The following is a 13,409-nucleotide window of genomic DNA, read 5'->3' on the forward strand; positions in this document are numbered from 1 at the left end:
GGTGGTACCATGCTTAAACTAAACCCTGTCTCAAGACCCTAGGCCACATGCTAATAGACTCTGACCCTCTCTCTTGTATTTCTGTAAATGGCTCAGGTGGGACCACAATCCCTCCCACTCTCAGAATCAGGATGGATGTGGCTCTCTCGTGGTCCATAAAGATGTGATGTTCTGCCAGCAGAGTTCAGACTGAAGCCAATGCCCGTTTGTTAGGCTGGATTCATTTCTAAGTAGAACTGCTGGCACAGGGATAATTTGAGATCCCTGGATGACCTTAAAAGGTTCAATCAAATTTCCAAAGGGATTTTTGTAATGCTTCAGAAATTCCTGCTCATACAGGTTAGTGACAGTCTTTCCTGACATTCAGCTGACATGGGCATCTGTGTGCCAGGCTGAGGCTGTGGGGCTCTGCCTTAGTCCATATTGTGTTGCTAGAACAGAATATCACAGATTGGGTAATTTATAAAGAAACAGAATTTATTTCTTATGGTTCCTGAGGCTGGGAAGTCCAAGGTCAAGACATTTGTATCTGGCAAGGGCTTTCTTGTTGCATTATCCCATGATGGAGGCAGAAGGGCAAACTAGGGTGTGAGAGCCAGGATAGGGACTGAACTTTATCCTTTTATCAGCAACCTGCTCCTGTGATAACTCCTTCACTCCTGCTGTGACGGCACTAATCCGTTCATGAGGGCAGAGCCTTTGTGACGAATCACCTCTTGACGGTTCCCCTCTTAATGTTTACAATAGCAAGGAAATTTCAACATGATTTTGGAGGGGACATTGAAACCATAGCAGGATCCTAGGAGGATATGGCCTCACACTGTCTCTGCTACCACACTGGAAGGTCGGGCATGTATTCTTGGCCCCTTTTACAGTCTCAGGAAAGTTGAGGCATGTGTCAGGAAAGGCAGGACTGGGAATCCAGTCCCCTACTCCGAGGTCCCTTCTAATTGCAATTAGAGAGAGAAGGGGGAGCTGTAGACAAATGGTTGAACATGGTCAGAGAAAGACTAGGAGAGGTCAAAGAAGGGTGTCATTTCAGTGAGTCATCTCAATCAAAAGGTGTGTCAAAGGAGTCATGCTTTTAGGAGGAGGAGGAAAAGGCACCAAGCCGATTTTAAAATCCCTTTCTGAGATTAATCGTCACATGGAGAAGGCAGGTGTAACACATTAGGGCAAGTGCGCCAAGTGATTTATAAGGAGGAAATTTCCTGGCTGAATTACGATAATCCTAGTACCTCTTTGCCTTGGGGGAATCAGATTAACTGGATTTGAGCAGAGGCTGTTTCTGTAATCAAGAGTTCAGCTGACGGTTGCTGACAGCATCTTTTATGTTTGGAAGAATAACAAGGACCTATCACGTAGCCATGGAAAAGGCAAATCAAGTATCAGAAGTATCAGACTTTTTTTTTTTCTAGGCAGAGTATCGCTCTGTTGCCCAGGCTGGTGTGCAGTGGTGTGATCTCAGCTGACTGCAACCTCTGCCAATTGGGTTCAAGTAATTCTCCTGCCTCAGCCTCTCTAGAAGCTGGGATTACAGGTGCTCGCCATCACGCCTGGCTAATTTTTGTATTTTTAGTAGAGATGGGTTTCACCATGTTGGCCAGGCTCTTCTTGAGCTCCCAACCTCAGGTGATCCGCTGCTTTGGCCTCCCAAAGTGTTGGGATTACAGGCATGAGCCACCATGCCTGGCCAAGTATCAGGGTATCTTTTCTTTCTTTCTTTTTTTTTTTTTTTTTTTTTTTTGAGATGGAGTCTTGCTCTGTCCCCAGGCTGGAGTATGGTGGCACGATCTCAGCTTACTGCAGCCTCTGCCTCCCAGGTTCAAGTGGTTCTCCTGCCCCAGTCTCCTCAGTAGCTGGGATTACAGGTGCATGCCACCACATCTGGCTAATTTTTTTGTAGTTGTAGTATAAACGGGATTTCACCACGTTGGCCAGGCTGGTTTCCAACTCCTGACCTCATGATCTGCCTACCTGGGCCTCCCAAAGTGCTGAGATGACAGACTTGAGCCACCGCGCCCAGCCAGTATCAGGGTATCTTAACTGGTGAAAGCCACAGGTGGCAGGGAAGCCCACCACCATACTGCCCATCCCCCAGGACTGTTTGTGCCAATGAATAATTCTGTTTACCAAACTCACATGGTGTAAGAAAATGAGGTCTTGGAAGCCAGTTTAAGAGAAGGATCGTTTTGGACAACTAATGACAGGGTAACTGTGTGTGTAGCTTCAAGTAACTACCACTTGCCACAGCAGGAAATGGGCCTTTAGGTAAACTGCAAATTAAGCACTCTATGCATTTATTTAAACTGTTGAGTTTCTTGTTTTCTGGGCTCAATACTGGTGCTGGTCTAGCACAAAGAAAGGGAGTAGGAGGTGGGAGAGCGCACATCTCTGTGATATGTGTTTACACTGTAGTGGGAACCAATGGGGTAGAAGCAGAGAAAGTATTCTAGGTAATGAAGCAGTCTCTCCAACGTAGACTGCCATGAGAATAGGACTCCTGTCTCTAAGCAGAAATCAACCTTACCATACAGAGGAGCATTTTAGGATTGCAAATCCAGACCAGTCTCAACCAGAGAGAGATTTCCAATCCAGGCCTCAGCTCAGGCTGGAGGTGGCCGAGAGGGTCCTCCCAGTGGCAGGTCGTGTTTCCTTGCAATCTCACCCTGACTCTGTACGTGTTCTTCTGCCATAAATGGCTGCAGCCTGGAAGAATTTCTGTTTGTACTTCAAGCATTGTTTCTCATCTGCATATTGACTAGCAGGTGTTGCTTTTGGAATGATGACGCAGCTGGGCGTTGACCAATTCTGAGCCATGCACCCAGGGCCTAGTGAGGACATTAGACCACCTTGATTTCCTTCTATGCTAGATAATTTTTTTCCTGTGGAAATCCCCTACACAGTGCTTCCAAATGTGGCCAGAGTAAAACTGTTTCTTCTTAGCTACATTTTCTTGGACAAAGTTTTTAACTCTTCTTAGCCTTGGTTTCCTCCTCTGCAAAACGGGAATTGTGCAACAGTCTCCCATACGGTAATCGTGACGCAGTTATTTTGATTGTGAGTAGCAATTAATTGTTATAGTGCCTGGAACATCGTTAAATATTCAGTACATTTTACTTGTTATAATAATGTAATAGTGTTCTGGAATGATTTATTGCAAACGTCAGAAGTTCAGGACCCTGGACCTTCACATGGGAGATGCCCCTATAGTGTTATTAGGTGGTAACCCTATTTTCCCTAATCCCAACATTGAACTGAGAAGTACAGAGATGACAACTCAGGCTATTTGATATTTGAAATCAGAACTATTTCAGACATTTGGAGGAACTGACCATTGAGCTTGCAGTTTTGTAGAGCCAGGATTGTGAAGTAAAAGCAAAAGAAACACAAACCAAGAGAAACATTGGTAATAGTACAGATATTCAGTGCTGGAGGACATGGAGGAGAAGGAAATATTTTATCAATCTAAGCCAGCATGTAAGCTTCAGGGAAGTACCAGGACCTGGGCTACACCATATGGGTCAAGTTTGATTTGAACAGATGAGGAGAAGAGAAACCACAGGAAGGGAAGTTATAATGGGAGTGAAGATGCTAGACCGGGAAGTGGTCAGAAGGCCTTGCTCAAGGGAGATTTATAAATTAATACAAATAAATAGTAGAGTATTTTAGTGCTTGGTCTCCAGAGTCAGACTGTCTGCGATCAAATCACTTAGCACAGGGATAAGTACTCAATAGAGGTGGTTACTTCCTAGACACCTAAAAAGCAGACATGAGCCATGTTATTGAAGATCTCTGAAGTTAGGTGGAGAACTTTAAGCTTGAGGAGTTGGGACTGAGAGAGCTATTTGGAACTTCTGTTGTTGTTCTTTTTCTTTTTTTTAAATTATTATTTTAATTTTTTCTGAGGCTGAGTCTCACCCAGGCTGGAGTGCAGTGGCGTGATCTTGGTTCACTGCCACCTCCGCCTCCTGGGTTCAAGCGAATCTCCTGTCTCAGCCTCCCAAGTAGCTGGGATTATAGGCACCTGCCACCACACCCAGCTAATTTTTGTATTTTTAATAGAGACAGAGTTTTGCCATGTTGGCCAGGCTGGTTTGGAACTCCTGACCTCAGCTGATCTGCCCACCCCAGCCTCCCAAAGTGCTGAGATTACAGGTGTGAGCCATCGTGCCCGGCCTTTGTTTTTCTTTTTAAAATAAGCTTTATTTTATTTTATTTATTTAATTTTTTGGAGATAGACTTTTGCTCTTGTCTCCCAGGCTGGAGTGCAATGGCACAATCTCAGCTCACTGAAACCTCTGCCTCCTGGGTTCAAACAATTCTCCTGCTTCAGCCTCTCGAGTAGCTGGGACTACAGGTGCATGCCACCATGCCCAGCTACTTTTTGTATTTTAGTAGAGATGGGGTTTTACCATGTTGGCCAGGCTGGTCTTGAACTCCTGACCTTAAATGATCCGCCCACCTTGGCCTCCCAAAGTGCTGGGATTACAGGCATGAGCCACCGTGCCCAGCTTATAAACTTTATTTTCTTAAAACCATTTTAGACAAATAAAAAAAATTGAGAAGATAATACAGGTATTTACTATATACTCAACACTTGGTTTTCCCTGTTAGTAACATTTTGCATTGGTATAATACATTTGTTATAGTTACCGGACCGTATTGGCACACTGTTGTAAACTAAAGGCCACACTACCACACTATTCAGATTTCCGTAGTTTTTACCTAATGTTCTTTCTTTGTTCTGGGATCCCATCCAGGATCCCACATTACGTTTAGTCATCACATCTCCGTAGGCTCCTCTTGGCTGTGATCATTTCTCAGACATTCTTTGTTTTTTATGATCTTTACAATTTTGAAGAGTAGTTGTCAGGTGTTTTTGTTTTGTAGAATGTCCCTCCATTTGGGATATTTGGGATTTTTCTCATAATTTCATAAGGATTATGGGTTTTGTTTTTTTTGTTTTGTTTTTGGGAGGAAGACCCCAGAGGCAAAGTGCCTATTTTCATCACATCATATCAAAGGTACATTCTGTCAACGTGACTTACCACTGTTGATGTTTACCTTGCTCACGTGGCTGAGGTATTGTCTGTCAGATTTCTCTATTGTAAGTTAGTCGTTTTTTTCTTCCTATCCACACTGTACCCTATGGGAGGAGGTCACTATGTACAGCCCACACTTAAGGAGTGGGGAGTTAGGCTGCACCTCCCTGGGTAGAATACACTTTGCTGGTTGCATTTGGAGAAAAGAGCCAGGGGCCAGGTGTGGTGGCTCACACCTGTAATCCCAACACTTTGGGAGGCAGAGCCGGGTAGATCCCGAGGTCAGGAGATCGAGACCATCCTGGCCAACATGGTGAAACCCTGTCTCTACTAAAATACAAAAATTAGCTGAGCATGGTGGTGCGTGCCTGTAGTCCCAGCTACTTGGGAGGCTGAGGCAGGAGAATCGCTTGAACCCGGGAGGTAGAGATTGCAGTGAGCCGAGATGGCACCACTGCACTCCGGCCTGGTGACAGAGCAAAACTCAGTCTCGGAAAAAAAAAAAAAAAAAGCCAGGGCGTGGGAAATTTTCAGCAATCCAAGAAAAAGGAGTTGAGGGCCTGGGTTCATGGGGTAAGAAAAGGGATAAGGCACAGGGGATGTGAGGGTGGACAAAATTTGGTGGGAAATGAAAGAGAGGGTAGAATCAGGTTGAAGCACTGGTGATTAGGGGATTATTCTGGTATAAAGAGGACTGGGTTAGAAGTCACCGCACTAGGTTGCCGCCAACTCTTTATTTCTTGGCTGCGCCACCTTGGGTGAGTCATTTCATTCCTCTGAGCCTCAGTTTGTCTGTTTCTAAGAAGGGTTGACGGTACCTGTTCTTCCTACCTGAGAACTCCTGTGAGAGAGAAATGAGACAGAGCAGAGGAAAGGGTTTTGGAAGCCATCAAGCACTGTGTTGTTCCAAAGGCTTATGGGTTAGGGAGTGATGGTGCAATGAGGAAGGAAGGGGGCTTGAGAGGGAGAATATGTATGTTACCTGTGATATACTGAATATTTCAGATGACCCAGAGCAAGCTGTAACTAAGAGTATTCTGGGCCGGGCGCGGTGGCTTATGCCTGTAATCCCAGCACTTTGGGAGGCCGAGGTGGGTGGATCACAAGGTCAAGAGATCGAGACTATCCTGGCCAACATGGGGAAACTCCGTCTCTACTAAAAATACAAAAATTAGCTGGGCATGGTGGTGTGCGCCTATAGTCCCAGCTACTAGGGAGACTGAGGCAGAAGAATTGCTTGAATCCAGGAGGCAGAGGTTGCAATGAGCTGACATCGCACCACTGCACTCCAGCCTGGTGACAGAGCAAGACTCTGTCACACACACACACACACACACAGAAAGTACTCTGTCACAGGTTTGTGATATTTACCTGCTAAGGAGATTTTTATTTCAAATGTGCTTTCCCAGATGTTCTGTTTCTGGCAGTCTAGTTCCACAGTCTGTTCCCCAGAAAAAGGTAGCTTGGGCAAGATGAGACTAGTTCTGGATTTGAAAGAGGGATTCTGCTTAGCTTTGTGGACTTCCTCTTATGATCTGTCATGGCCTCTGCTTGACTGCACTGAAGGTTACTGGGATTTCTTCAATGGTCTCATTCTCCCAGTCTCATTGCCTGAGATCGTTAATAGACATTCCAAAAGTAACACATCGAAAGTGGCATTTTTGCTTTCTGTCCTGTACTGGAGTTCAGAGACAGGGCTGATCTGCTTTGCTTGACTCTGAAAGACAGTGTGAAACTCCTCAGTAAGCGGTGCAATCGACTGCTTTAGCTGAGTAGTGAGAATTCCTCCAAACTGGGTATTCTGCAGTGGAGGAATCCCATTACTTTTTCAGGCAGGTAGACTCTTGGCTCTTTGTAGGTATTTCCTCATTGTTCAGAGAGTGTGCAGCCATGCTCTCGGTTTTTCGTTGTACAATCCTTATTTAGGCAACAAAAATGATGAGCCATGGAAGGTTTGAACTGTGTCTGCTCAAGTTCCAGGGTAAATCATTGACTACTTGGTAGAGTGGAAAGGACTGGGAGCCTGAGTGCTAAGTGTGCCTCTGCCAGTAACTCCTGATGACTTTGGGCAAGGAATGTAAACTCTTTGCTCTTCAGTTTCCCTATCAGTAAAATAAGTAGGGACCACTTGAGCCTTGAAAGATGGAACAGTCAAGTAAAAATTTGCAGCAGAGCCAGTTGGCAGATAAGGGGAAGTGCAGAACCAATGTCATGTCTGTATTGGAAATGACGCAGCATATTTCAAAATTGTAACATCGAGTCAACAAACATACATTTGGTAATAACCAGACTGTCAAAGACAATTATATAAAGTTGACCTCTTTATTCATTTTTGAAAAGGAGAGAGATTCCTTTCTTGACACTGACTTGAGTTGGGATGAAATAAGAACCGACTCTCTTTTGGTCTTTGGATTCTGTCCTTCTCTAGTAAGAAAAGCCGAATTCTTTACAAATGGGTGGTTCTGATGTGTCTGCCTAGGCTGTTGTATGAAGGAAAGGCAACTAAACACAGTCTAGTCTCTGGGTGAAAGCGAAGCAAGTCATCTCTGGGCATGGAGGACTTTGTGGTGTAATGTATATTTCCAAAGGGAAACTTGCAAAATGCAGACACTGATCCCAGTTCTGACCTTGGTAGCTGGTGCCAGCATTGGCAGTGGCTCCTTTATTTGGACATAGAGAAAAGCCAAGAAATGAAACGATATTTTCCTTCCCTCATCATTACTCAGCATGACTGCCTTGCTTAGCAATAAGAAATTCAAGTGTCAAGAAAAACTGCAGTGCATTTTCTTATCCAAAAATGCATTCTCCTGTATAGTCAAGAGATTCACTATGTTCTCATATTGTTGCTGAAGAGGATGGTCTTTTGAATTACTTTTGAAATTCTAGCTCTTCTCTGTAGCTGGTATATTCATATTGTCTGAATTCTAAAGGGAAATAGCTCTTAAATTGGAGTATGCGTAAGAATCACCCGAGTAGTTTACTAAAAAGGTAGATGCCTGACTCCCACGCCTAGTCACTGGAGCTGAAGAACCTGCCTTTTTAATACATGGTACAGAAGGTTCTGATCAGGAGGATTCATACAGTTGCCTTGGGTGTTACCACCTGGGTGCCATGCTCAGTGATCAAAAACTTTATTGCTACGTGTGTGCCCTTTACAAGCCAAGCCCTAGCTGCTGCTTTTAGAACGGCACTTGAACTTGCCGTATAAATTAAAGGTATAATAATAATACTTATAAATAATAATTATTTTTGACTTACAACAATTTTCTGATTTTTACAAACTTCATGGAAGGAGCATGAACTTGGCAGTCAGAAAGGCCTGGGTGTGGATCTTTCAGCTTCCTCTGCTTCTTGGGCAGGTTGTTCAACTTCTCTGCGGCTCTGTTTCCTTATCTGTCAACTGTCAAATGGTAACAGTATTACTCACTTCACTGAGAGACAGAGGTGGTGAGGGTGAAATAAAGTGGCTTATGTAAACACCCTGCATTATGTGTGGCATTTAGTAGATGCCAATAAATACCACTTGTCTTCTTTCTTATAGGAAGCAGGAATTAAAAAACACAAGGACTTAAAGCAGATATTTTTAAGGAAAACTTTTTTTTTTTTTTTTTTTTGAGACAAAGACTCGCTCTTGTCCTCCAGGCTGGAGTGCAATGGTGTGATCTCGGCTCACTGCAACCTCTGCCTCCCGTATTCAAGCGATTCTCCTGCCTCAGCCTCCTGAGTAGCTGGGATTACAGGCACCAGCCACCACGCCCGACTAATGTTTGTATTTTTAGTAGAGACCGGGTTTCACCATGTTAGCCAGGCTGGTCTCGAACTCCTGACCTCAGGTGATCCGCCCACCTGGGCCTCCCAAAGCGCTGGGATTACAGGCGTGAGCCACCACACCCAGCCAAGGAAACTTTTTTTTTAATGTGCAAGGGATAGGTTTTTTGGCCTTGATAAAAGTCAGTCATTGTTTAGAGATCTTGAGAGCATATCCCTCCTTAATTCCTTTAGATAATAACTGAGTTATGTTGTAAATACAGGTTTTCAAGAAAGATCCCAGGGGGTAGATATGGAATTGCAGGTGAATTGCAACCTTGGTATCTTTGTGGCCATTCCCAGTGTCCATTGCAGAGAACACAGATCAGGTGTTCCACCTGAAACTACACCTGCTCCTAGTCAGAATCTCACAAGAAGAACCTTGTTTCTCAGAAGTTAGCCAGTAATGGATTATTTGGACTATCTTGTTCAAACTCTTGCCAGGCAAAATGAGAACACTGCTGAGGTCTGAGAGAAACAGTGAACTATTATATTGTGGTATACAGCGAGCTCCTTGTTGTAAGGTGTTTTCTAAACTGAGTTTCAGCAATATCTGCCCACATCTACCCCCTGCTCAACCTGGTTTTACCTTTGGAGAGAAAAATCATCTTTGTGTTGGTTGATTAATTTTAGGTTCAATGTTCTTGTCCCATGTCATTCCTTGCTCATGTCATTCTTGCTCATGTCATTCCTTAAGGAGTATGTTTTTATATATCACCATGATGTTCCTGCTTCTGAGGCTCCACATCAAAAAGGGAATTTGGTAGCAAACACTGCCTATCTGCATTCTCTAGCTGGAGAAACTGCAAGTTAGATGAAAACTCTTGGTGAGCTCAAAGCCACAAGTGTCCCCTCACTGCCCTATCTCCAGGCCTTTGTAAAGGGGAGGCTGTACATCCCAGTCCCAGCGCTGGGCAGTCACAGTAACTTCTAGTCTCTGAAGGCCACACTCTGGAAACTATGAGTATTCTTTTAGTATTCTCTTAGTATCCTTGTAAGCCCCATCACGTGATGTTAGGGTCTGAAAAGACCCTATAAATCCCCTGGGCCAATCCTCCTTGTTTTATGGGAAAGGAAACTGAGGTTCAGAGAGATCCATGTTGTTCCTAGTTTATTTTTCAAAAATTTACTGCCTGCAGTGTGTGTGTCAGACACTATGCACATAATGGTAGGCTCATCATAGGCCTGCAACAGATTGGATGAGTTGCCATTTATGATCAAGAATGACCCTCTGGTAAAGCAGGCTAGAAACTGTCCAGCACACACTAATTAATGAGTAAAGAAACATGTACTGAGCACCTTTGGTACCTGAATATTCTGCTATGTCCCAAGAAGCTGGGAGAAGGAGGGAGAAATACAACTGGTGAGACAAAAAGGATAAACTTTAAGAAATAGTCCCCATCTTCGAGGACTGACAGTCCACAGTGAACTCCTGCTGAAGGTGCCTTCTAAACCAATATAAAGACATATTACAAATCCACATTACAAAATATTGAACTAAGCAAGATTGTGTATTCAATAGTTCAATGATGTCATCCCACAGAAGTTTGGGAGGAAGGGAGAAGACAGCAGGCTCCACTGAGGAACACGCCTGGTGTTTTCTCCCCTGGACTGTTAAAGCCACGACTGTCTTATGGGTCTTTGTGTCTCCAGAATTATGGCTTGGAGGGGCTGCTCCATTCACCCTGTCGAATCAATCTCTGTGATTCATTTGACACCAAAATTACAGAGATACCATGATGACCCCTTTTGCAGGAATGGTCTCTACTCACCTGGATCTTTTGTTGATTTTCTTTCAGTGGCGCACCCTCAGGACCCTCACCACCCATCAGAGAAGCCTGTCATTCACTGCCATAAATGTGGGGAGCCTTGCAAGGGTGAAGTGCTTCGGGTCCAGACCAAACATTTCCACATCAAGTGTTTCACCTGCAAAGGTATGGTGCCTCCAGCTTCGTGGCTCAGTGGCATGCCATGGTCAGGGCTTGCCTTGGGTCCAGCCCATCCCCTTAACTCCACATCGGGTCACTGGATGATAAGTGAATGCCCTGAGAAGCCCTGACATCATTTACTGCCAGTTTGGGATTCAGTTAGACTCTAGGATGAGAACGAGTCCTGCTAAAACCAGTGGTTCGTGGGCCTTTGGGTGCTCACTGAGGTCCCTTCTCCTGGAAGAAGGGACTAACACTGAGAAAGAGCAGTAAAAATACACTTCTGTGGTTTTTGCCTTCTTTTTCTTTTTCTCTGAAATGAGGAACTCCTACTACAAAGTAGCTTGTCCCAATATCCATTAGTTATAGGAGGCCTGGAAAACTTGCAAGATTGGGTGCCAAGTCACTGGCTCCTCTGTGTGTGTGTGTGTGTGTGTGTGTGTGTGTGTGTGTGAGTATTGAGAAGTGAGAATTAAGCAAGAACACTCGGGAGACCTCCAAGCAGAAAAAGACCTCCTATCCAAGAAGCTACCAGTTTGGTGTTGATTTCCATTAACAAGCCTACCTTTTGGGGTTTACAAAGATTGGCATCTTTGTATGAAATACGCCAACCTGTTATTTCAGAGCCAGGGCGTGGCCAACTGGGGAAGAAAAGGAAGAAGAATGGTTTTGTGTGTTTGTTTGATAAATAGGTTACTTGGGCTGAGGGCATGTCCGGGTAGCTCAAGATGGGGTTCAAGGATGTCAGAGAAGGAAGGCAGAGGAGACTTGGAGAGCACTCTGTAAATTTACTCTGTACCCTGCCTGGGGTAAGCACCCTCATTCCTATGCCCTGCCTGTGGTAAGCACTTTCATTTCTGGAAACTGTGTTTTGTTTTGAGTGTCTTACGTCACAAAGACTCAGCATTGTCATCCTAAGCCATCCATCCACGGCCAGGGGGGCTCTCAGGCAGATTCCAGTCTTCCTAGTGACCACGAAATACATGAATAAAGGAGGAGGGAGCGCTTTCCTGGAGTCCACAGCTGTTCCTTACACTGAAGGTAAAGTTTTCAGGAGAAAGAATGCTAGTATGTAGCTAGGGCAAGAAGGTGGAAAGAGGGGAGGGTATGAGCTTAACTGCCTCAAATGAGCTCAATGCGCAATGCATGATGTGCGTTACAAATGCCGTGTCCACATCTCAGAGAGGGATTATTTAATCCTCCTGAAAACCCCTGTGAGTAAGTATGATAAACCCCAGTTTTCACCCAACCCAAGTTGGCCATGAGGAAATATCAAGGTCACACCCAGGGTGCTGTTCTGTCACGTTGTGTGGCTTGAGTCCTGCCTTGCCATTAAGCAGCTGATTGCGGAGAAGTTACTTGTCTCTCTGTGGCTCAGTGTCCTTATCTGTGAAATAAAGAGACTAGACCATATGAAACTTACATCATCCCAGGTCTGAAGTTTGCAGATTCCACATACCAGATAAGTGTATATTAATATAGACCCCCCAATTAGAGCTTCTTAGGGGGTATGTCAGAGAAAAAATGTTTTCTGGTTATATCCAGTTTAGCTAACTTGGAGTCAGCATTGTATTTTTATTTTTTCTCATAAATTTATTGCGACATGATTCAAAGGGTAGATTTGGTGTGAAATAAATACAATCCATAAATGACTGCAGTCATGTATATATTTTATTTTATTTATTCTATTTTATTATTTATTTATTTATTTGAGATGGAGTCTCGCTCTGTTTCCAGGCTAGAGTGCAGTGGTGTGATCTCAGCTCACTGCAACCTCTGCCTCCTGGGTTCAAGCAATTCTCCTGGCTTAGCCTCCCAAGTAGCTGGGATTACAGGCACCCGCCACCATGCCCAGCTAATTTTTGTGGTTTTTTGTTTTGTTTTGTTTTGTTTTTTAGTAGAGACGGGGTTTCATCATGTTGGCCAGGCTGGTCTTGGACTCCTAATCTCAAGGGATTCTCCTGCCTCAGCATCCCAAAGTGCTGGGATTACAGGTGTGAGCCACCACGCCCAGCTCTCTCTCTATTTTCTATTTCTACTTGAAAGCATGGAGTAGTAGACTCAGATCTGGGCACTCACTGTTCAACACATCGAGGTGTTAGAAGAGACATTCATTTATCCCCCGTGGGGTGAAAGCTCCCTTGCTTTTCTTCCTCCTGTAGTTTAATTCTAAGGACCAAATGTAAATTCCTCATCTTAGAAAGTTGTATCATATATCTTGTTTCATGCTATAAATGTGTTCTTGAAAAGTCGAGTTTTTGTTTAAATTAAATTCCATTTTAAGAATACTTGCTATTTGTAGGAATTATTTTTCAATTTAACAAAATGTTACTAAAATAAATGAGTCAGTCATCTATCCTTATACATTTATATTTTCTCACACTTAATCTGGCAATGGCTACTCTCTTGTGTCCCAACGTTCTGGAATCATCCTTTTCTTTAATATCTGGAGAAAGTGGTTTAGGTTCCCCGTGCCTTATACTGTAGGGAGTCTGTGACTTTTCCCAAGATTCTAGAGCAGCACTGTCGTCACTGTTATAAATGTGAGGAGTCTTGCAAGGGTAAAGTGCTTCAGGCAGAAATATCATGTAAGCTGGCACACGTTTTCCTGTGTGACAAACCTGTACTT

At 44.0% G+C, this 13,409-nt stretch overlaps 1 protein-coding gene across 2 annotated transcripts in view; it reads left to right on the forward strand.

The window, feature by feature from the left end:
- The window catches only part of ABLIM1 (actin binding LIM protein 1), a 257,200-nt gene that overhangs the window by 71,755 nt on the left and 172,036 nt on the right, over positions 1 to 13,409 (forward strand). For both annotated transcript variants that reach the window (XM_023206652.2, XM_023206653.2), the window contains exon 2: positions 10,652 to 10,786. In XM_023206652.2, the coding sequence (XP_023062420.2) occupies positions 10,652 to 10,786 (135 nt within the window). The remainder of the gene's footprint in view (positions 1 to 10,651; positions 10,787 to 13,409) is intronic.

This window comes from Piliocolobus tephrosceles, chromosome 9 (assembly GCF_002776525.5).
Source record: "Piliocolobus tephrosceles isolate RC106 chromosome 9, ASM277652v3, whole genome shotgun sequence".
NCBI classification, from domain to species: domain Eukaryota; kingdom Metazoa; phylum Chordata; class Mammalia; order Primates; family Cercopithecidae; genus Piliocolobus; species Piliocolobus tephrosceles.